General features: G+C 61.4%; 1 protein-coding gene across 2 annotated transcripts in view; it reads right to left on the minus strand.

Annotated features, from left to right (window-relative positions):
* The window catches only part of LOC111160435 (TBC1 domain family member 16), a 73,124-nt gene that overhangs the window by 44,518 nt on the left and 5,755 nt on the right, over positions 1-22,851 (minus strand). The window contains exons 1-3 of one of the 2 annotated variants that reach the window (XM_022523561.1): positions 19,452-19,515; positions 16,395-16,633; positions 13,125-13,713 (exon numbers count right to left, since the gene is read on the minus strand). In XM_022523561.1, coding sequence (XP_022379269.1) covers positions 13,125-13,713; positions 16,395-16,572 — 767 coding nt within the window. In that variant the 5' untranslated portion in view covers positions 16,573-16,633; positions 19,452-19,515. Of the gene's footprint in view, positions 1-13,124; positions 13,714-16,394; positions 16,634-19,451; positions 19,516-22,851 lie in introns of those variants that run through there. The other variant, XM_022523560.1, reaches the window with a different exon arrangement.

Here is a 22,851-nt window from a genome sequence, read left to right on the forward strand (position 1 = left end):
ACACTGAGTTCATCCATCCATCCACTGATGGACCTTGGGTGGCTCCCACCTTTCGGAGACCGTGAGGAACGCTGCTGTGAACGTGGGCGCGCACGTACCCGTTTGAGCCGCTGCTTTCAGTTCTTTGGGGGCGCCTCACTCCTGGGTCCAACAGCAGCCGGTGCCTCTGCTCTGAGGCCAAGGCCAAGCCCTCTAGAGCCTGTGTGGTCTCTGGGGAGGTCGTGGTTGGCGTGATGTGGGCTGGGGAGAGGTCACGTCGGCGACTTCTGCCAACAGCACCCAGAGAGGAGTGCAAGGTCAGTGAGGAGAAGGGAGCGGCTGCAGACAGAGAGGCCCCGGGGAAGGGCAGAACGGGGTCCCACGGTGGCGCCCGTGGCGCCCGGCCTGGGTCTGAGCTTGTGTCCGCACCCCAGTTCCCTCCCCAACAGCGCGCAGCCCCCTGAGTAACTGGCCCCCAGCCACCGAGGGGGGGCTCAGCAAACCAGCGGAGGGGGACGTAGCAAGGAGGGGCTGCAACAAAGGGCAGGGGGGTCCCCCGTGAGGAGGTCCCAGGGCCATCAGCAGACGACGGGGCGGGGCGGGGTGTGGGGGAGGGGCCGGCCAGGCGGAGGGCGGCGCCGCGGGCAGGGGACACCCCGGCTGATCTGGAGGAAGCCTGCCATCTGCTGGGCACACGAAGCGCCACCTCCGGGGAAATGGAGTTTCGGGGGCAGCGTTGCCAGCCCGGTCCTTCCTGGGGTGGGGGGGAGTCACGCGGCCCTGAGGCCCCCCACAGACCGGATCCTGGGGCCTGGACCGGGCACCCGGGCGGCCTGCTCTGCAGACAACCGGGCCAGTGGTCCTGGGCGCCCACAGCCTCGCCTGTCCCCCGCCAGCCGGGGCTGCCCGGGAAGCACGCTCCTCACACGTCTGCCCGGGCCCCCCCAAGGGCGGCTCGCTGCAGCCCCCCCCGGGGCCGGGGGTATACAACGCGCCCTTTCCCTCCGGGTGTTTCTGGCAGCCTCCCTGGGGTGCTGGGCTGGCCCCTGGCCCTGCATGTCACGGCTCGCGGCTTGGAAGCTCAGGGAACTGTCACTTGCAACTGCCATCAGGGAAACTTCTCAGACGTGACACCCACCTTTGTCCTGCTGCTCCCACCCGTGGGGGAAAGGCTGGGAGCCTCTGTCTGTCCACATTCTCCCAAAAGGTGGGGCCATGACCCCAATCAAATGGTGGCCCCTGGATCACCAGGACGGGTAGTGTGGGGGGCGTGCAGGGAGCCCACTGTCACTCAACACCCTTCCTGGCAGCCCGGCAGCCCGCCAGGCTCAGAGAGAGACCGTAGCCACCAAAAATAATCCTTCCAGTGTTTAAATATTTACAGAAGAAAGACAGACCCCGGTGCGTCTGCCATCTACAGAGCCTGGCACTAGCCGCCAGCCCTGGGGTTCCTGGGAGAGGCCACACCGCCCGCCTGCCCCCTCTGCTGGGTCCGGGGTCTGTCTTACCCCCACCTCCCTGATGTGTATAGGTCTCCTTCCAGAAGACAGCCACCCGCCCCCTTCCAGAACATTCCCCCTTCCAGCTTCTTACTCCCATGTTCCCAGACCCTGGCAGGCACCTCCTTCCTAAGCCCCTTCTGGCTCCAAAGACCCTCAGAGACCCTCAGGACAGGCCCCTCTTCCCGAAAGGTCCGCACCTTCTTGGAGGCCACTGAGCAAAATGGAAGAGCAGAGGGTGTGCCTCTGACTCTGGGCCAGTCTCTGAGGCCCCCTCCCTGGGGACCTAAGGCTGAGATGGGGGGGAGCTCCTGGCTACTGTGGACCCCAGGAGCACGGAGGGGCCACGCCCCATGCCAGCCTTGTGGTCGCACCGGTCACTGTGCCCACCGTGTGGAGGAGAAAGGGGGGCAGTGAGGGCAGGGACTTGCCAGGGCATGTGGCCGGGCACGGCCGGGATGGGACCTGTGGCTTGGGTCCAGGGCCACTACAGTCGGAGACCGATCTGTGTCACTGCCTGCCACAAAGGAAGGCCAGGGACTTGTCCTGGGCCACCTGCTCACCCCGGAGTCCAGGCCTCCACCCTCAAAGGCCAGGATCATCAGGAAAACGATACCCTCAGGTTCCCCGAAGCAGGAAGCATGTTCTGGACACAGGTGGGGGCTCTACCAGGAGCCCTTTGTCCCCCTGCGCATCCCAGGTGTTTGAGGAACATTGGCTGAAGCGAACAGAAAACCCAAGCGAAAATGTCCTTCCTGATTACTCTGCTGGGAACGAATGCTGACGCGAACAGCGTGGGTACGAGAAGGTTTCAATCAAAAGGCAAAGGTCGGGGGCACCTGGGAGGCTGTCGGTGAAGCGTCCGACTCCTGATTTCAGATCGGGTCATGGTCTCAGGGTCGTGAGACCGAGCCCCATGTCAGGCTCCGTGGTCAGTGGGGAGCCTGCCTGGGACTTTCTCTTCCTCTCCCTCTGCCCCTCCCCCTGCACGCGCTCTCTCTCTCTCTCAAATAAGCAAATAAATCTTACAAAAAAAAAAAAAAAAGATAAAGGTCATTTGCCACTACTCCTCTCTTTTAGGGAGAATCTCATCGGTATTGGGTTACGTTGCAACAGCCGACGTGGGTCCCCGGAGACAGAGCGTGAGCTCCCCGTCTCACCTGGGAGGAGCTGCCGCGTCGCTGCTCTGTGAGCTCCTGCTTCCATCTCCTGGAAGCTGCTGTGCGCCCTGCGGAGCCCCTGCCCAGGGCTGCTGAGGCAACACCCAGGGAGCCCCTGGGGACCCTGGCTTCCTGCTCCCGAAGGCGACTTCATGCCGTCAGAGCAGAAGAGCTCCCCGGCAAGCATCCCTCCAGGCCCCGTGCAACAAATCATCCACGGTTGCATCAAGGAGCCCCAGAGGGGCTGTCATGGTTTGTGAGCGGAGCAGGAAGGACAACGTGCCTCCCGCAGCGGGAGCCCCGCGTCCCCAGGGAGTGCCCTCTCTCCAGGAGGCTAAACGTCCTCCTTCTCGGTTCTGGAGGAACTGGCGCACTTTCCTTCCTCCCCGGTCCTGACAGCTTTCACAGAGAGAGGCCAGCTTTCTAAAGAGCGGACGGTCCTTTACAGGGCAGACAGCAACAACATGATTTCCAGGGGACCCACCGGGTGTGGTCACTTCCCTGGGTGACACCGTTGGCTGGGGACCTCCAAAGTCCCTGCTCAGAGCCAGGGAGGGGTCAGATCCGCAGGACTTCCCTAGCACGGACAACGGAACACCGCCCAGCCCTTCTCCTAGAAGCTGCCCAGCCATCACGGACAAAGAGAGAGGGACGTCCAGGGGAAAGGGCTGCCCAGAAAAATCTAAACAAAACAGCCGGACACCAGGCTGAGCCGGCCAACGCGGTGGCCCCGCACACGTGGAGGATGGTGAGTTTACCCTGAGACGAGCTCTACGGGTGAAGTGCACGCAGGATTCCTAAGACTCGGTCCCAAGAGACATTACCAATAATGGGACGTTGATCGCACGTTGCCATGGTAATATTTGGGGTAGGCTGCATAACCATTAAAATTACTCTTACGTGTCTCTTTTTCACTTTTAAAAAGGGTGGCTGTTGGGCCCACACAAATACGCCCCAACGATGACCGGCACGGATGCAAAAGCAATTGACGGCGAGATGGTCTTCTTGGTGGTACCAAGCTGACAAAAGGGAGCCGTGGGGCGTCCTGGCCGGGCTGGTGACACAGAATAACACCACCGCACAGAGCTCCACAGGCCCCCAGCCTCCGACAGGCTTCCTGGCTTGGACGGCGTAGTATGGTCTCGGGCAGGATGATGCCATTGGGGGAGGCTGGCTGAAGGGTTCGTGGGACCTCCCTGTACATGGCTTTTTGTTTTTTTGCATTTCAAAATCTAGTGTTCAAAACGAGACTATTAGAAAATTTTAAACCATAAACGGGGGCTCAACATTACACTTCTGCTGCTCAGAGCTGGCCGAGACCAGAACCACCCATTACTACAGCCCCCGCTGTCTGTCCCTGTACCACCCAAGAGCTGAGAACTTGTTTTTGAAAGCAGATTTAATTGCTTTAGGGCAGTTTTAGGTGTACAGAAAAACTGAGCAGAAGGTTCCTGGATATCCCCCACCCAACACACACACGCGCGCGCACGCAGTTTGCCTGTTATTAACGCCTCGCATTCGCACGGTGCGCTTGTCGTAACCAATGAACCGGTAACAATTCACCGCACTGATAACCGAAGCCCACAGCTCCCAGGGGTTCCTCCTGTCTCCTACACTCTGGGTTGGGCAGGGGTACGAAGCCATACACCTCTCACTACGAGCACCCAGGATAGCCTCTGCTACTCTCTAGCAAGGACTAGAACCCCCTCGTCTGGACGGACTGCCGTCCATTTGTCCATTCACCTCCCGAAGAACATCACGTTTGCTCCCTAGTGTTGGCGGCCGTGACGGAGGCGGCCTCCCGCGTCCGCGCACAGGTTTTTGCGCAAAGATCGGGTCTGAACGTTTTTCGCTGTTGGAAGAAATCAAAAGGAAGGCGGTATTTCAGGACACATGAACACTCCATGAATTTCAGATTTCAGGGTCCATAAATAAAGTTCTCTTGGAACCCGGCCACGCCCAGCCGGGTACAAACCGCCAGCGGCTGCTTTCTCCCCCAGGCCGGCCTCTCAGCCAGGAACTCACGCGCCCTGACCCCCGGCAAGGGACACGGGCTGTCAGCGCCTCTGTTCTCACTCAAACGGGGCAAGGACGGCACCCGCCCTGGGCCTTGTTTCCACGATGAAAGGCACCAGCTCACCCTAATCTCGTGCTGGGTTGAACAGTGTCGCCTAAATTCGGGTCCACCTGTGACCTCGCAACATGACCTTCTTTGGAGACAGGGTCTTGACAGAGGCTATCAGCCAAGGGCTTCAAGAGGAGGAGGCCCTGGGTTCAGAGTCGCCCCGATACACGCGACCCAAGTCCTCACACAGAGAGGTGTCCGGAGCCGTGGCAGAGAAGGCCACATGAGCACACGGTCGGGGATGGAGGGACGCAGCCGTTAGAAACGCCTAGAGGCCCCAGAATGGGCAGAGGCAGAAAGGATCCTCCCCAGAGCCCTGGAGGGGGCTCAGACTGCAGACACCCCGGTCTCAGGCCTCCAGGCTCCAGACGGAGAGTCTCCATTTCTGCTGTTCTCAGCTGCCCGGGGTGTGGCCCTTCCTCGAAGCAGCCCCAAGACACCACTACAAAGCACTTCCCATTGGGCTGGCACACGGTCAGGTGCCCAGCAGGCGTCCCTGTCCTGAGGACCGTGCTGGCAACGACTACGGGTGACCTACCGATGGCCGAGTCCTCCCCCACGTGCTTTCCATTACCGCCTTACTCTATCCCCATGATGGCCCCATTTCACAGATGAGGAAACCAAGGCATGGGGAGATGAAACACACTGCCGAGGTCACACCCTAGGGGTCATGGTGGGGCTCAGGTTCACACCTGAGGCCACAGAGCTGGCCAGGCTCCCAGTCCCATGGGACCCAGGGGACCGAGCCCGACCGAGCCTGCCTGTCCCTTCCCTGCCCTGATGGCTCCCTGATTTGGACATCGGAGGACGGGGCACTGTCAAGGCCCAGCCTAGGCTCCTGGGCAGCCTCTCTAAGCTCCCAGAGCCAGCGGCAGCACCACCCCATAAGGGACTCCCACGGCTGAGGGCAGACCGTAAAGGGCACGTCCTTGGTCCTGGACCCCCGCCAGGCTTCCTAGCCCGCCCGCCCGGAAGCCTCGGGCCCGTCCACGGGGCCCCCGCCTGCTGGCTGCCCTTCCCGAAGCCGCTTCCCTTAGACCCGGGTGTCGGCCACCGCAGACGGAGCAGCTGGTGACTGCCGCCTTGACTGGAGGGGGTGGCGCGCGGAGGGGAGGGGGAGCCGGCACGGAGCCTGCCGAGTGCTACAGAAACATAAGACAAGATCAGTCTTAACGAAGCCCAGAACAGATTGCAGGGTGTTGGGAGACGGGATGTTTTAAAGAAATACATCTCAGCTCCCAGTTACAGAAGCACAAACAAACCCAAACAACAGATCTTTGGAAACTGCCAGCTTCGCGGCTGCCAGGCTGCTGCTGAGGGCCCAGGAGGGGCGAGGTGGGCGTTCCTGCAGCACCCGCGGGGCAGCGGGGCGCCGGGCAGGCCCACGGCGGGGCACAGAGGGAGCTCCCCGAAACCTCGAGGGAGGGACGCACCCCCCCACCTCCCCCCCACCCCACCCGCCGCCAGCTCCCGGCCGCCCCCCTCCTGTCTGTCCAGCACACAGCTGGTCGGACAGACGGGCACCCTGTCTCTGGGGTGGTGGTGGCCGCCCCCACACCCTCCCCGCCCCCATCTGGTCCTGCTGCTGCTGGAGCCGCCTCCTGGGACGTCCCCCAGTGCAAACACACTGTCGCCTCGCCTGGAGGCTCCCCCGTCCCCCAACGCCCTGGGATGCTCGGGGTCATGTCCCTCTCGCCCCCTCCCTACAGGGGCCCCCAGCCGGCCAGAGGTTGCTGTGCAGAAAAAGAACGGCCAGGCCGTCTGAGAGCTGTGGTCTCACGCCACCTGCCACCGTCAGCTGGCTTAGGGGGACCCTGGACGACACCCCAGCTCCCCGTGGCAGCTCCCTGACAGGACACCTCGAGGCATTCAGACCTGGACCACTGAGCCCGCCAGTTCCAGACCCTTCTGAGAGGCTGGGGTTCCCGCCTCTGGTCTGTCCCCTGTGTGCACAGGCCAGTTACACCGACAAGGATGACAGATATCAATAATTCAGCCTCTACAGCTGATAGCCCGGTGTCCTGCAGCCTTTTCCTCCTAAAGGCAAAAAGCACTTAAGATACCATTTATTTCCGCCTCGTGTCCCGCGGTGGGGCCGCCTGGAGCCGGGCAGGGACGCCCCTTGTCGCCGGCTTCTGCCTGCGGTGTCAGGCCCCCTACCCTCCGGCCCCCGGGGAAATCTGCCAAGGGGGGCACCTGGCCACTGGTTCTGTGACCCTTTTCCCTTCAACAGAGAATCGGAGGGCCCTCCCCACGGGGACCATCTCAGGGGACCAGCGCTGCCCAACACGGAAGCTTCTGGCCTTGTGGGGCTATCAAAATTTAAATTCGTTGAGGACTGACAAAATTAACTCCAGCTGCTCCGTCACCAGAGGCCCACTTCCAGCGCTCCACAGCCACACGTGGCCAGGAACGACCGCCTGGACAGCGTCCACCGCAGAAAGTTCGGAAGCACACGGCACTGCTCGCACGGACCCGAAGACTCAGGGACGGCAACCATGCAGGCCGGGGATTTCACGGGGGGCTGGAACAGGGCACCGGGGGGCAGACGCCTGCAGAGTGCAGCACGGTGGGGAAGAGGGTCGTCCCCAGCCCACGGGCTGCCTGGCGCTTCAGCGACACAGGGGAGAACATTCTAGACACAGGCGGCAAGGCTGGGGAACAGCAGAACAGCGGGCGGGCTTGGGACGGCTGGCAGCGGGCTTGGGGAAGGGCAGGAGCAAAGACTGGGGGCGGGGGGGGCGTCCGAGCAGGGCCCCCAGGGCAGGGGGCGTCTGAGCAGGGTCCCGAGGGCAGGGGGCGTCCGAGCGGGGCCCCCAGGGCAGGGGGGGCGTCTGAGCAGGGCCTCCAGGGCAGGGGGGGGCATCTGAGCAGGGTCCCGAGGGCAGGGGGCGTCTGAGCGGGGCCCCCAGGGCAGGGGTCGTCCAAGCGGGGCCCTGAGGGCAGGGGGGTGTCCGAGCAGGACCCCGAGGGCAGGGGGGCGTCTGAGCAGGACCCCACCTGGTGTTCACCAGCCTGCATCTCCCCAGCGCCTGTGCCCTGCTCGCCTAGACCCGCATCTGAGCAGGCTGGTTCACGGCACCCAGGAAGCCACCACGAGAGGCGCCCAGCCAGTTCCATAACCCCACACGCTGCCCTTCACCTGGGATGGCCACCTTGAGAGCAGGCACCAGGAAGGACAAGAGGACCCCAGGAGACGGGAAATAGCAGCCTCTCCCGGGGCAGGAGCACAGCTCTGGGAACCGGCCGGCAGGTCGCCAGCATCAGTTGCCGGTGGGACCTCAGTCACTGGCCAGCACGACAGCTTTTTCACGGACAAGCATGCGGCCGAGGCTGGGGGAAAGCAGTCTGAGTCGGGCACTTCAGCCGGCTTTCTGGTTTTAAAACTCAGTTTTTACCATAAAATGAATACAACCACAGAATAACATTTTTGAAAATTGAGAAAAGGAAAACATTAACCACAATGTGGTAACATCTCGGCACATTGTTCTCTAACCGGTGTTGACCGACGCGGCGGCCACGCACGCCGTTTAAATTTAGATCCCGCAACATGACGGAACGTGGAAGTCCCATGCCGGCAGCCACACTGGCCACGTTTCCAGAGATGCCAGCTGTGCGGGAGGCCAGCGGCCACTACGTCGCAGGCACAGAGCTGGAGTCTGTCCCGCAGGCGGGAGGTTCTCCTGTGCCCCCCGACTCCTGCCCAGGACGGCCTCACCCACGCTCAGGGCCTTTCCACAGACTTTAACCAAAACATGCGTGGGATTTGCCCTGCTTTGCTGCTAAGACACCACGAACGTCCATGTTGACGGCTCAGCCTTCCTGAACACCGCGTGGCTTTCCTCCAGGAGGCACTGAGGTCTGAACGCTCGGGAGTCACAGACGCCTGAGGAAATCGGGTGCTGCCCCCTCCTCAGTGACCCCCGTGAGCACACACACAAAGGGCCCAAGAGGCCGGGGGCCCGCAGACCCCTGATAAGACTCCCTTGTCTTGTAGGGTGAACTTCTCACCTGTCAGACAGTAAGTCCCTCCCCTCCGCTCTGCTGTAAAAACCTCCACGATGAACATCTTCTCGCCAATGTGTTTTACCTCCGTGATTCGGACTCTTTCCCAGCACCCAGAAGACTTTCGGTTTCAGAGACGGCAGCTGCGTTCCGTTCTCCATACACATCCCTGATGCCCTTCCCTGGGCAGGGGCGCTGGGCAGGCCCCCAGGGGCCCGCACGGGGGTCCTGCTATGTTACACCCTCACCTACCGGCGCTTCGGACGGGGCCGGGCACCTCCCAGGACAGATGGACGGCAGGCTGGCTGCTGACCGTGCTGCTGACCCTGCCCGATGGTCGCCCTCGCCGGCACACCCATCCCACGCCCTAGTTCCTGCTGCTGAGGGAGTCACGGAACCCCACCCTGCTCCGGGACTCGGACCTCAGCCGGGCAGCAGCCCTCCGTGGCCGCCTGCTCCCCAGTGGGCCTTGAGCGCTCACTCGGTCAAGGATTTCAGGCCATCATTGTGCTGGGAGCAGGGTGGGGGGTGGGGCGGAGCAGGTGCCTTGGCCATCTGGGAACCGGGTCCTGCCCGGCTGTGCCCCACAGGTAGCACACGAACGGACACTGCCCTCACATCACGAAATGCTGGAGGGGCTCTCAGGTCAAGGGCGGGGTGGGGGTCCTCCCCGTCCATCCTAGCCTGCCTCTCCACCTCCACATGTAGTTCTCCGGTTCTGCCACCAGAGGGATCCCATGAGCCAGCCTGCCTGCACCCCTCCTGGGGACCCAGTGCCCAGTTACAGTGGGACCCTTGGCTCCAGGAGCCTCTATGGGCACATGCCAGTCCTCAAAGCCAAGCTCAGCTGCGGGGTGGCTGCTCTAGCCAATGCCGGCATTCTGGACCTCCACCCAGGCGCCCTCTAGGTCCAGGGCTCACGGACCACGCCTCTCTTCCTGGGGTCCCCTTCAGATCTGTGGTTCTCAACCAGGCAGCCATGCCGCAAGCCCCTGGGCCCCGCTCCCAGCAGCTGGAGGTGTGGCTGCCACCCAGGCAGGAGGCGTTTCCAAGGCTGCCCAGGGCGTCCTCACCTGCAGCTGGGCGCAGAGCGCCTGGTCTACAGTGTCCTGCACGGCGGACCCTTCGGTGCGGGATTTCCAGCCCCATCAACGTGTGGGCACTGTGCGGCGGCGGGAGGGAGCGGAGGAGCCGTCCCCTTGCTTCCACGGTCTCCGGAGTGGTGGCTCCGAGAGGAAAGGGGCAAGTGAATGTGCCCAGCGCCCAGACCTGGCCCTCGTCACAATGGCCTGGGAAAATGCAGATTCCAAGGCCCACCCCAGCCCCTTCCAGAATCCACACCTGCTTTTTAAGGCCCCCAGCGACCTGTCACATACAGCTGGGTCGGGAACCAGGGTGCCTCCCTGTAACACCCATCAGGTCCCAGCTGGGACGCAGGCTGTGTCCACGTCGGCCCTGCCCCCACCTCAGCTGAGCACAGGCTCCTGGCCAGGAGGCCACGAGGGCTCCCATCTGTCTCCATCCCGTTGCAGCACAAAGCCTCAGCCTAACCAGACTGCTCGGGCCTGAAGAGCACGTGTCACGATCTCGGGGTCTCTCTGGTAGACGAGGCCTGTCCCCGACCACACCACGGTCTGCTGCGCACGCCCAGAGATCGGCCCACTGTCTATGAAGCAGCTCCACGCAAACAGATGACCCCAAAGGGAACTGGGGAGCCCAGGGTTCTGGAAGCAAACATTTGGCTCCGGGAGCCTTACCACCGAGAGGCCTCCTAACGTGGCCTCAGAACCCCAGCTCCGGAGAGACCCCCCGCTTTCCCTCGGGGGCCTGACGTGGTACAGAGCAGGGCTCTCGCATCCAGCCGCCGTTGGAATCACCTGGAGTAGCAGCCAGCCACGAAGAGGAGGCCCACGTCAGGGACATCGTCAAGGGACCTCAGGGACATCGTGCTCAGTCAAAGCAGCCACACACAAACGGCCTCCTATGCCGTGATTCCACTTACAGGAAACATTCAGAACGGGCAAACCCACAGAGACAGACGGTAGGGGAGTGGCTGCCGGGGCTGGGGGAGGGCGGAGGGGGAGTAGCGGGTGTGGGGCTTCTTGTGGGGTGAGGAAAAAGTTCGGGAGCCCGACAGCGGTCACTGCTGCCCAACACTGAGTGTGCTAAAGGCCATGGAACGGGACAGTTTTAACTGGCTACAGCGACAAGTTTTGTGTTATGTGTATTTTACCACAATCAGGAAAACAAAATTTCCCTACTCTGGGGCCGCCCCTCTGTCTGGGAGGGTTCTCAGCCTCAGCACTGAGACACGCGCGCAGGATCACGCGTCATGGGGAGGCTGTCCCGGGCACTGTGGGGTGCTGACAGCACCCTGGCCTCCAGCCACCAGAGGCCAATCACGTCCCCATCCTCCGTTGTGATCAAAATGTGTCCCAAGACTGCCATGTGTCCCTTAGGGCAGACTTGAACCCAGGTGAGAATCTCCAGTCTAGACGCATCTGGAATTGCCCGGCCATGAGGAGAGTAAAAGGGGTCCCCTGGGAGGTGCCCACATGGAGCCAGCGTGGAGAACCAGCAAGGCGGGGGGCAGGGGGGAAGCAGCCAGCAGTGAACTCACTAGGTAACCCCATAAAACAGGTTACTATCCTCATCTTACGAACGAGGAGACGGAGGTTCTGAGAAGACACAGTGCTTTCCCGGGCTCACACCAGCCAGGTCTCCCGAACTCCCAATCCAAGCTCCTTACGCGACTGGGGTCCCTACAGGGCCCATTACATCAGGCCCTGATTCCGGTTCTGCCACTACGACCTCAGCCATGAGACCAAAGGCCAGGCCCAGCACACCTGAGTCACAGTAAAGATGGAACTCAGGACCTGTCCCTCCACGTGGGCCCTGCAGGTGCCGGGCACCACCAGGTCTCCCTGCGCTGGCCGGTGGCACCACCAGGGGGAGCTCCGGCCAAGCCCTGCGGTGGGAAGCCAGGTTGTTCTGGTTCCCAGGCTGGTTCTGGTGGGGAACCCCACGCAGCTCGGTGCACAGGGTGCCGCGGCCGCTCCCCTCCACAGGCACTCTCCGGTAGGTGAGACAGCGGTTACCAGGCCACTCCCAGGCTCCAGTGGACCGCATCGGATTGAGGGGATAAAACCAGCAAGAACCCAAGAAGCTCAAATTCCTTCTCCTTTGCTCCCGGCTTCCGTCCGCCCTGTGTGACCTCGTGTGCTCCGGGTCTGGGGCAGAGCCAGCTGGGCTCAAACCCAGCTCCTCTAGCGTGCCGGCTTTGCGACCTCCAGCAAGTCACATAACCTCTCCGAGCCTCGCTTTCCCTTTCTGTGGGGTGGGGGTGATGGCAGGACCCGCCCCGCAGGGTCTGGGGTGGCTGTGAGCATAAGCGTGAGCTGCCCGAGGCATACATGCCCGGTGCCCACGCCAGTGCTTGAGGCCTCCGCCCTCACCAGCTCGAGTTTGGTGATCACCTGCAGGCTGAACACAGCAGGGCTTAGGGGCGTGACCACCGTCCACCCAGCAACCTAATGAGCGAGGACCACGGCCGGAGCATGAGAAGGGGCTGCCGAGGTCAGGGGTGGCCCGGCCTGCGCGGGCCCCGGCCGCTCCGGGTTAGTGCAAGCCCGCTGTTCCCGAGCCTGGGCACGCGCCACCCCCACCCCGCGGCGATGCCCTGCAGCCGCCTCATGAAGCCGCGTGGTGGCCGCGACCGGCTGTGACAACCCTCTCCGCTCAGGTGCGCCCAGGACAGGGTGTGGCCTGAGCCAGTATCTGGTGCCCCTCGGCTCTCAGGCTACAGAGGGAGTGACAAGAACATCACCCCCAGGACTGTGCTCCAGCCTCTCATAGCTCAGGGTCTGGGCAGAAAGGTTAAGGTTCCCCCGGGGCGTGGGGGCTGGGCCACATGCCTGGTTTGGCCGCAACCCCAAAGGCCTTACGCTACCGGCCAGGGGTCTCCGAGCCTGCCTGGGGTCTGTGGGATGGCCGCAAGCCACTGTCCCCCCACTGATGAGAACTGGGGCACCAGGGTTCCCACGGCCTGGGCCCATGGGGTTTAGTCTGGGTTACAGGGCAGGTCAGACCTGTGGGGATGGCTTATCCTAGGTGAGGCCGCCGAGGGGAAGGGGACAGGCGAGAAGGCGGAACCCCCCCTTCCCTGTGGGTCCTTCACCGTCTCCTTGAGCAGCATCAGTGGTGGGACATGGGGGCCGAGGCCCTGGCGTCGGGAGAGCCGGACACCGGCAGGGCGAGATGCAGGCCGCCCGCAGCCCTCAGGGAGCAAAGCCCCAACTCACGCAATCCCCCCCCACAAGGCGCAGGGCAGGCCTGGGGGTTGGACTCAGGACTCACCCGCTCTCGCTGTCCAGGAACACGGAGCTGCCGCTGTCCACCAGGGCGGCGCTGATGGGCGAGAGGCAGAACGGCGAGGAGAAGGCGTCAGAGTCGGAGTCGAAGGAGCTGTCCCTGCTCACGCCGTCCGCTGACAGCTCCAGGGAGCCCTCCTCCTCGCTGGCCTCGGGCCTCGGCTCCCGGCCCTCCTCCGCCCCGTCCTGCGAACTGACCACCGACAGGATCCCGGAGTCGCTGTGGGCCGGCGGGGGGGCCACCCCGAAGCCCCGGGCCAGCTTCTCCCCGTCCTCGGAAGGTGGGGAAGGGCTGACACGCACGGCGTCTGGGTTGCCCTGTGCCACCACCAGGGCGTCCTCATCTCTGGGGGTCAGGGCAGGCCTGGGCTCCGTAGGGGAGGGCTGATGGGCGGTCCCCAGGCTCTGGGCGCGCCGGACCCGCGGGCGGGGCGCCTTGCGCACGGGGGAGCTCTCAGGGGTGATGTAACGCAGCGCCTCCTCGTCCTGCCTCTGGATGCGAGAGTTGGGGACCCACGCGAGGATGACGGTGCTCCCCAGCAGCTCGTCCTTCTCCACGTACAAGCACAGGTATCCTGCCAGGGTCGGGAGGACAGGTGCGTTAGGGACCACGGCGCCTCTGTCTGGCTCCTGGTCAAGGCCCCACCCTGGGCCGCCAGGACAGGACCGGGCCGGAGCCGGCTCCAGACAGCCTGGCCCTGAGCGCAGCATGGCCGGGGGCGCTGTTGGCTCAGTGAGTGAAAACTGGGGGCACGTAGCCGATTCAGGGGCACCGGGCTCCCAGGCAATGGCCTGTTGTCACCTCCCCATACCCTGGGAGCCCTCCTCCCGCTCAGAGCCCCCCCCCGGCTACGGTCTGGCGGCCCCGGAGCTTCCCTCCCTACAGCCAGCCTCCAGGTCTAAGCGAGCCCAGGGGCCCGGGAGTCCCGTTTCACCACGCCTGGGAGTGACGGAAGCTGCGGACTTTATTTCTGTCTCATACAAAATAAATCCAAAGAAGGGTGTTTAGGCGTTTTCCAGTCAGTCGGGGTCTCAGTGTGTTTTCTTTAATGCAGCTTTCTGGAAGGAGGGGCGTCCCCGATGTCAGGCACCAGACCGTGGACAGGGCCGGAGAAGAGCAGTCTCCCTCAGAGGCGGCTGCCAGTGGGTGGGCTCTCTGGGCCCCTGAATGCTCAGTCTGGGGACAAGCGGCACTTCCTGACACTTCAGGATGTCCTGACTCCTGGGTTGATCATGCCAGGTGCCCAGGCCTCCTGGTTTCTGCACTAGAAAGCCCCCGGGGCCGAACTGGGCTGTCACATCCCCCGGAGCTCTGAGAACCTGTACCAGTCTCCTGAGCCTCGCTCCCATTTCCAGAAGAGGTGGGGACACTCCAGGATAACAGTAAGGAGCAGGGGAGGCCACGTGTTTCCATACCCTCAGATCCTGTGGCTCGGGGACAGGGAAGGGAGCCCCAGGACTCTGCCCTCACCCCGCGGCCTTCCATCATGATGGCGTCCGCACGAAGTTCTCCCAGGGCTGTGCTGTTCTTTCTGAATGAGACCAGAAGAGCTGACACTCTCAGATCCGGCCCTAGAACCACTGTCCCCTCCTCGAACCCTCAGAGTTGGCCCCGTGGTCAGGAGTCCACGGCCACACGCCACCAGAGCCCGCACCCCCTTCTAGAGCACACTGCGGGGGGGATGCAGGACGCTGGAATTCCCTGTCTACATGTCCCGGAGCTGGCTCCCAGGGCCTGCTCCTGAGCTGTCTGTGGGGGCTATGGGCAGGCTGGGGCGTCCACACATGGGTGCCCACGGTCCCTTCTAGTGCAGGACAGAGCTCAGCTGCAGGCGGGCTCTCCTGCTTCAGGACCTGTGGGGGCTGATGATTCTGAACCCGCACCCGACCGTCGGGGGCTACAGAGACAGACTCACCGAGGTAGGACCAGTTCATTAACATGATTTAAACATTTTGTCTTTTAATTAACTCATTCAGTATTTTGCAGACACAAAATTTGCATACAGCAAAGTGCTCAGACCTGACCGTCATTTATAACTTTTCGATGTCTGACGTCTGGTGTGGGGCTTCTGTCTGTGCTGGGTGGGCGAGTCCACAGGCCGCAGCCGGCCCCCTGCAGGTGCACTGGGGGCCCCGAGGGCCCTCCAGCAGCCCGGGGAGGCTGCGGGAAGAACAAAGATTGCCCAGAGCCTGCCCTTGTCCCATCTCCTCCCCCGACTAGCGTTGGGAATGGCCCAGCCTCTCTGAGCACCAGCCTCCTCGTCCAAAACAGAGGCCTGTCCCGGCTCCCGGCACTCTCAGGAGGTTAACGTACAGATAAGATAAGGGAAACCATGTACTTGTCGCAGTCGTCTGCAGAAACGACAAAGGACACAGGACTTGGGTATCACGGACCCATCATTTTGTCCTTCCCGTGGGAGGCAATCAGGGCTGAGGGAGGTCAGTGCCCCGTTGCTATAACCGGATCTAACAGCCTCAGACTCGCCCCGGCCTGAGGACAGCCACAGTCTGGTACCCGACCTGGAAGAGATGCGACTGCTTTGCTCCGTGCTGTGAGCCGCAGCCCCGCGGAGCACCGGGCAGCCGGCCACCGCAGCAGGGCTCAGGATACAGCCCGAGCCCCAGGAAAGAGGCAGTTTCTTTGTCTGCAACTTGGCACAAGATCGCAAAGCTGCTGTCACCGCAGGAAAAGTGTCCAGCCCAGACTCACGTAGGCCCCGGTGCTGGTGTGTCCCGGGCATGGCCCTAGGGGACGGAATCTGCGGCCCCCACATCTCCCAGCGGCAGACTCCAGCTGATGCTTTCTGCCCTGATTTTGGAACCGTGGGGTTAGAGGACAGGTGGAGACAGGACTGGTGCTTTCCGGGGCCTGCCCTGCAGTCTACCTGGTTCTCATTGCGGCCTTCCGGGCTGTGGGAAGGGAAGCAACCACCAGGCCTAGCTCGAGGTGTGTGGTCATGCCACAGTGGAGGGGGCCCGTGGGTACCGGTCCGTGCCCACAAGGAGGGCTGCCCACTTCCCTGCCTGCAGGTTCCCTGCTCCCAGCAGCTGGGAGGGACCTAATGTCCTCTTCTGAGGCTGATTCCCTGTAAACCGTCCCGCCCCATGTGTACAAGTTAAAGGTCACCGGCCCCTTCGAAGATGGGGGAATTAGGACAAATGGGGAAGTGGCCCAAAGCTTTCCGAAGCTGGGGCTTGGACGCTTTAGAAAGAAACCAAGCCCCCCTGCCCAGGCCCTCCCATCTCTTGGGCTCACCTGGGTGGTGCTCCCCCAGCCCCTGCAGTCCCTCGGGCGGGTGCACGCAGACATTGTTCTTGGAGTAGATGATCTCCCCGTCCAGGACGGAGGGGGGCCCGCCACTGCCGCCCGGGGTGAGGGTCAGGAGGTCCGAGGCTTTGGAGGAGGCCCGGCGAAGGAGACGGCCCAGAGACATTGCCGGGGAGTGTTTCCATCCTCTGCACGCTTCGGCCCAGGCGGGGCTCGTCCAGATGTGGCTGGGGGAGAAAGACAGAGGCGGCGCGTCAGGCCAAGGTCATGGGCGTGGGCGCTGTGTCTTCGGCGCTGTGTCTTGCCTCATACTGGCGAGCGCAAGATGGATGGGAGTTCGCTGACCTCCAGGACCGGTCCTGCTAGCATGAGACCACGTGGCACCATGGACATTTGAGGCCGGGTCGTTCTCAGTGCTGAAGGCGACCCCGGTCTCTACCCATGGATGCCACTAGCAGCGTCCTTCCTACGATGACTCCAGGCATGGCTAACGACCCCCAAGGGCCAAACCACCTGTCACGGGCGTTCTGCTCCCCCACGGTGATGCCAGGAAACGCTCAGACTTGTCTCTGCTCAGTTTTGCCCTGCGTCTGCGTCTGTGTCAACAAGCCCTCCTGTCCTGAACCTCAACCCCTCCGCCGTGCTTCCCAGGGAGCGACCTCCTTCCTTCATCCGCCCTTCCCGGCCTCCTCCACCCCCAGCCCCGGCCTGATGTCCTGACACATGACGGGTCATCTCAGCTGGGAAGGGTGTCACAAGGACCCGAGTTTGCCTACAACCCAGCAACGAGAGGGGCGTCTGGCCGGCTCAGAGGACTGGGTAACTCTTGATCTCGGGGCCATGGGTTTGAGCCCCACGTGGGGTGTTGAGATCACGTAAATAAGTAAAAAACGTACAAAATAGATAAATAAAAATTAAAACAGTAAACGAGAAACTGGAGGACCGACCCAGTACGCATACAGAACTCCTCGAGATTCCCCGACAGAAGGAGCAGGGTGATTCGCAGGAGAGTGAGCGGGAGAGCTCATAAAGGAGGAATCCTCCGTCTGGACGAAAGTCCAACACCCGGCGGACGGCCCGAAGCAATTTTTATTCCAGCCGAAAGCCCAACCGTCAGAAATCGCTCGCGGTGTGGACTGGCCAGACGCTTCGCATCAGCCGAGCCCCAGAACGCAGCCACCCAGCGGAGCCGTGGAAGGAGCCACGGGAGTGAGCTCGTGTGCACAGACCCTGCCGCCCCCCGCCAGAGGCGCTGTGTGTGCGAGACGCAGCCCGCGCTGGGCAGGTGCAGGCCAGCCTCACGGGGTGGGGCCGGGACGGGGACACCCGATCGCCTTCCTCTCGTTGAAAGAAAAGAAACGAGGTGAGAGCCAATACGACAGCATCGTCGATGACAGATGGACTAAACTGGGTCCGTCCGCACGGGGGATGTTATTCAGCCTTAAGGAAGGACACTCGGCCACTGGCCACACGGGTGGACTTCAAGGACACTGTGCCCAGTGACGTCAGCCACGCACAGAAAGACACAGTGTAGGATTCCACGTCCGTGAGGCCACTGGAGTCGTGGGTCAGATTCACAGAGAGAGAACGTAGGATGGGGGCTGGGCGCCAGGGGCTAGGGGAGGGGCGGGATGGGGAGTTAGTGTTTTGGGGGCCAAATTTTCAGTTTGGGACGACGACAATGTTCTGGACATGGATGGCGGTGACGGCCCCACAGCGGCGTGAAGGGACTTAATGCCACTCAGTAAGACAGGCGCAGTTTTATGTCCTGTCTGTCTCACCGCAGGACAACAACTCTTTGAACCTCCTGCATTTCTGACGCTTCTCCCCCAACCCAGAGCTGGTTTGCAGGGTTCCCTACGTGAGGCTCTTTCTGCTGGAGGTTCTGCACAGGCTTGTGGGGCAGGGGGGCCGGGCTCAGGGTGCCCTTCATTATCCGAGGCCAGGGGGGCTCCCTGCCGGACCCTCAGCCCCCGGCTCTCTGGGGGCCCCTCCCGTGCCCTCAACTCGGTTCTCAGATCTCCCCAGAAAGTCACTAACTCTCCCAGGCACAAGATTCTTCTAACGGCTTCCAGCCAGCCTGAAAGTCGCCCCTCCCTCGTCCGCATCTTTACCTAGAAAGATCCATCACGCCCTTTTCCCAAATGACCGGGGTTCCCAATATCGGCATCGCCTTGAAAGTCACGGTTCTGGGACCCTCACTGCCTCGGCCACAAGCCGAGGACATCACTCCACTCCTGGTCGTATCCAGGGCCCGAATCCACCCCTCGAAGGCTTCCCCCAGGCCAACACTCTCAACCCCCTTGGCCAGGGGGCAGCGGGCTGATTTCAAGGACCAAACAGTAATCGTCAGGCTCTGCGGCTGCCAGTCCCACCGTGTGACAGCGGCCACAGACGGGAACCAGAAGGTGTGTCTGTGACCCAGTGAGACTTGATTCACGGACACTCTCATCTGAATCTCCTAATCTCTATGTCTCACAGAAAATTCTCCTTTTAGTTTTTTTCCAATCATTTAAAAATATAAAACCCAACCTTAGCTCAAAGACTAGAAAACAAGCAGAAGGCTTGATTTGGCCCATGGGCTGCAGACAGCTGACCCCTGGCTCAGGCCACCTTCTGGATACTCGGCCCTTCTCTCTACCCCAACTGCCTCCAGGCCAGCCTCTCCGGGAAGCCTTCCCGGCCTCTCCAGGTCAAGGGGGTGGCCGCCCCTTATGCCCCTCACTGGTCTGCTGTCTGAACTTGGAGGCACGCCCCAGCACCTGTCCACCTCGGTATAAAATTCTTTAAAAAGCAAAACCAATCACACGCCCTACATATCACGTCGTCTGTGCAACTAACTGTCAGTATCGTTATTCTGACGATTCTGCTGTCCAGAATATTTTTAGCACTCAAGAATCGTTCCAGAATGACAAGGTCCCTTCACGAGCCGTACAAGAAAATGAGTCTCCTCTTTCTCGACCAGCACTGCCCGGTTTGCTAATATCCCCCAGCCACGTTTTAAAAAGTGAACAGAAAGGAGGAAGATTAACTTTGGTAACACACTTTCATTTCAGTCCTTATTCCTCAAACAGGATCGTTTCAGCTCATAATCCATGCGGAAACCAGCTGCTCGACGTCCCCTCGGCCTCTGGAGTCTGGGGTCTGTTTCGCGTTAAGGGCAGCTCAGCCGGGACCCACACTGCGGCCGCGGCCTCGGCTCCCTCGGGGTCTCCCCTGGTGTCCCTTCGTTAACCCGGACGAGGCTGCAAACAGCTGTCAGCTGAGTCTGGAACCCAAACCGCCCTTCAGTGAAGACGTCTGCCACCGCAGAGGACAATCAGAAGGACGTGCTGGAAGGTCTGAAGGGCCAAAACACAAGCGCTCACAATCCCGCCTTTCCCCGCACACCCGACGCGGACCGCACGCTCTCCTCCCCTGAGACTCTGGCCCACGCGACCTCCTACAAGCAAGTTCCGCAAACGAGAAAACGGGTTCCAAACGTTCGGGTCACTTGGGGAGCAGAGAAACTTGGCGCCTAAGACCTTCGTCCCCTGTGCTCAGAGTTCAGCTCCCACCCTACCCCTGCCACCTGGGTAGGCAGGGGACAGTTCCCCCCAGCTCCGGCCCCAGAGTGTCCTGCAGCAGGCCGCACCCTGGGGGGTGTCTGTCAAATGCCCCCACAAATATTCACCCTCTTCAGACACTTTCCACTCGCTCTCCAAATGCGTTTGCTCTTCCGTGAGCCGCCTTCATTGACATGAAACCCGGTTCCCAGCCTCTGCTACCACACTGCTCGCCGAGAGAGCCCTTGACCTATTTTTGAATGCTTTTTTTTTTTTTTTTGTAAATTAAGCACCAAGCTCAGAGAAGTACAAAGAAGAACACAAGTGCCTCAAATCACAGGATCCGAAACCGTTCACGTGTCTGCTCCTATCTTCTGTGTCTATCTTATAAAAAAGCAAAGACGCCCCACGGGGGTGACCGGAGTCTTGCTTTCTGTCGTAGCGTAAGTGCATTCTCCCACGTGTTAATGAGTCTAAGAGTGTGTCTTCCCCCAACCTCCAAATCATACGTCGAAGCTCCAAGCCCCCCACCCAGCACCTCGGAATGAGGCTGTATTCAGAGACAGGTCTTTACAGAGGTGATCAGGTTGGAATTAGGCCATTAGAGAGGCCGGAATCCAGAGGCTGGCGTCCTTTGAAAAGAGGAAATTTGGAGATGGACAAGGTGTCCAGATCAGGGCACAGGTCCAGGAAGAGGCAATGGAGTGACAGAGCAGTGGCGAGGTGGAACGGGGAGGGCGGGCGGGTGGGAGGGAGGGAGGCCTGCCTCCTGCAGAGCTGGCCGGTCAGGCAGGGGGGTAAGGGGAAGGGGCAGGCCCAGCAGGCGGCACCCAGGGAAGCTGGGTGGGAGACGCAGAGCAGGGTAAAAAGGATAAAAAATTCCTGGGGTGGACAGGGACCCGCGGCACAAGGATGTGAACGGCCCCAATGCCACGAAACTGCACGCTTCAAAATGGCCCACGTGGGCACCACACTGTGTATCCTTGACCGAGATGAAAAATACCGTAATAGTGGAACCCGGAGAGGGGTGTACAGATGCTCTCTGTACTGTTTTTGGTAAACCTAAAACCTAAAAAATAAAATTTGATTTTAAAAAAGAGGGTGGAGACCAGAGTGCATGCCCCCAGAGAATCCAGGCAGAGAGGACTCCGGCAGATGGAGGCAGGGGACGGGCTGGGAGCCAGAGGCAGGACGAGGGACAGCAGCGTGACAAAGGGAGCTCGAGTGTCCAGGCCGATGGACAGCAGCAGTAATGCCAGGGCCTGGCCAGAGCTGCACGCCCCGACGGGGATCTTCCTCCTGTCCTTGAGTCTGCAAGATGCATGACCTTGAATGCTTCACTCATAACCTGCAGAGCAGTTTATGCCCATGACCTTTGGGACCTGGTGACCCGTGGGGGTGGGAGGAGCACAGAGAACTACCCCTCCCGGTAGACCAGAAGGCTGTGCTCCAGAACGTCTTCCCGGGGACAAGGTTCTGAGCACGGAGAACGCCGGGTGCCCTTGTGGGTCTGGGGTCTCTGGGCAGGTGACTTATTCACGTTCTACCTCGGACAGAGCTGGGGGCAGGCGCACAACCAGCACACCACTTAAGTGCCGTCCGCGGAGATCCGGAGACGCACGACATCAGCTCATGCTTGGAAGAAGGGACCTGAGAGGAGCCCACAGCCAGAAGCAGCTCCCCGGCTCCCCCCAGCAAGGACTCGGCGTTCGCTGAAATCAAAACGGCAGCTGAGATGCTCAGAGCACATTGTACCGACATCCCGGCCGCCCCCATCCCCGAGAGAGGAAGGTGAAGAGGGAGGCCGTTCACGGTAGACCCTTGACGAAGATAAAAACACAATTTTTCTCCGATCCGTTCCCCTAACGTTTCTACTTTAAAACGGTCACGCCCGTGTTGGTCTTGTGGATTTTAGGTGATAAGCTCCTGAGTCCAAGACCCCTTCCTGACGTATGTGCCCACCAGAATGCCACCTGCAGTAAAGGTCCACGTGCTTTGTTTTTGCTGACGGAAAGGACAGCGATGCCAGCCTGGCAGTCGGCACAGGGAGCCAGAGATGGAGGAAAGCCAAGATCCAGAATGAGCATCATTCTGGGTGTAAAAAAAAAAAAAAAAAAGGTAGTGATTTTGAAAGGTATAAAGTAAGAACGGCGGGGCTGGTCTCCAGCCATCTGTGCAGCCACGATCGCAAGCCGAGCTCTGTGCTGCTCTGAGCCGTGGTGACCAAAAGGTCGGGCCAGATTTTTGCCAATAGGCTATCGTGTCGTTCGAAAGAACAGAACTTGGCCTCCCCTCAAAACACACACACATGCCCATGACACCGAGCTCCCTCCGCAGAAGGCCCTCCCCGCTCCTAGTGGCTCTCCCAACGCCTTCCAGAACTGCGGGTTCTCAGCTGCCAGCAGAAACTGGGGACCCAGGACAGTGGTTGAGGGTGGCTGGAGAATGGGCAGCCGGGAAGGGGGCAGGAGTTTATCTCACACCCCTGTTTGTACCTGACCCTGCTGCTGGGTTGGGGCCAGGGGCAGGGGGTGGCTGGTCTCCCCCGACCGCGCTCGCTCCTGGGCGCCCCGGGAGCACCTGCCACCAGCCCCGAGCCAGAGGCAGCAGAGGCCGTGGAGCTCAGTGTGGCGGTGCTGGTGCAGAGCCCTCCTCCAATATTTTCAGGGTGAAGCGGAGACATCCATTACCCAAAATTCGTTCCCCAGGAATTGGTGATTTATACCTGGGGAGAGGGGTCCTGGCCAGAGACAGAGCCTAAGTCACTGAGAAGCCAGAAAGGAGCAAAACACATTAAGAAATGACGTCCTTTAGAAAAGACACAAGTCGCCCCTCCCGCTTCCTTCGGAAAGCACCGCCGTCCGCGCGCGTTGGTTTCCCGTGGCTGCTGTAAGTCTCAC

The sequence above is a fragment of the Enhydra lutris genome, unplaced genomic scaffold (genome assembly GCF_002288905.1).
Source record: "Enhydra lutris kenyoni isolate GAN:26980312 unplaced genomic scaffold, ASM228890v2 scaffoldscaffold75, whole genome shotgun sequence".
NCBI lineage: Eukaryota > Metazoa > Chordata > Mammalia > Carnivora > Mustelidae > Enhydra > Enhydra lutris.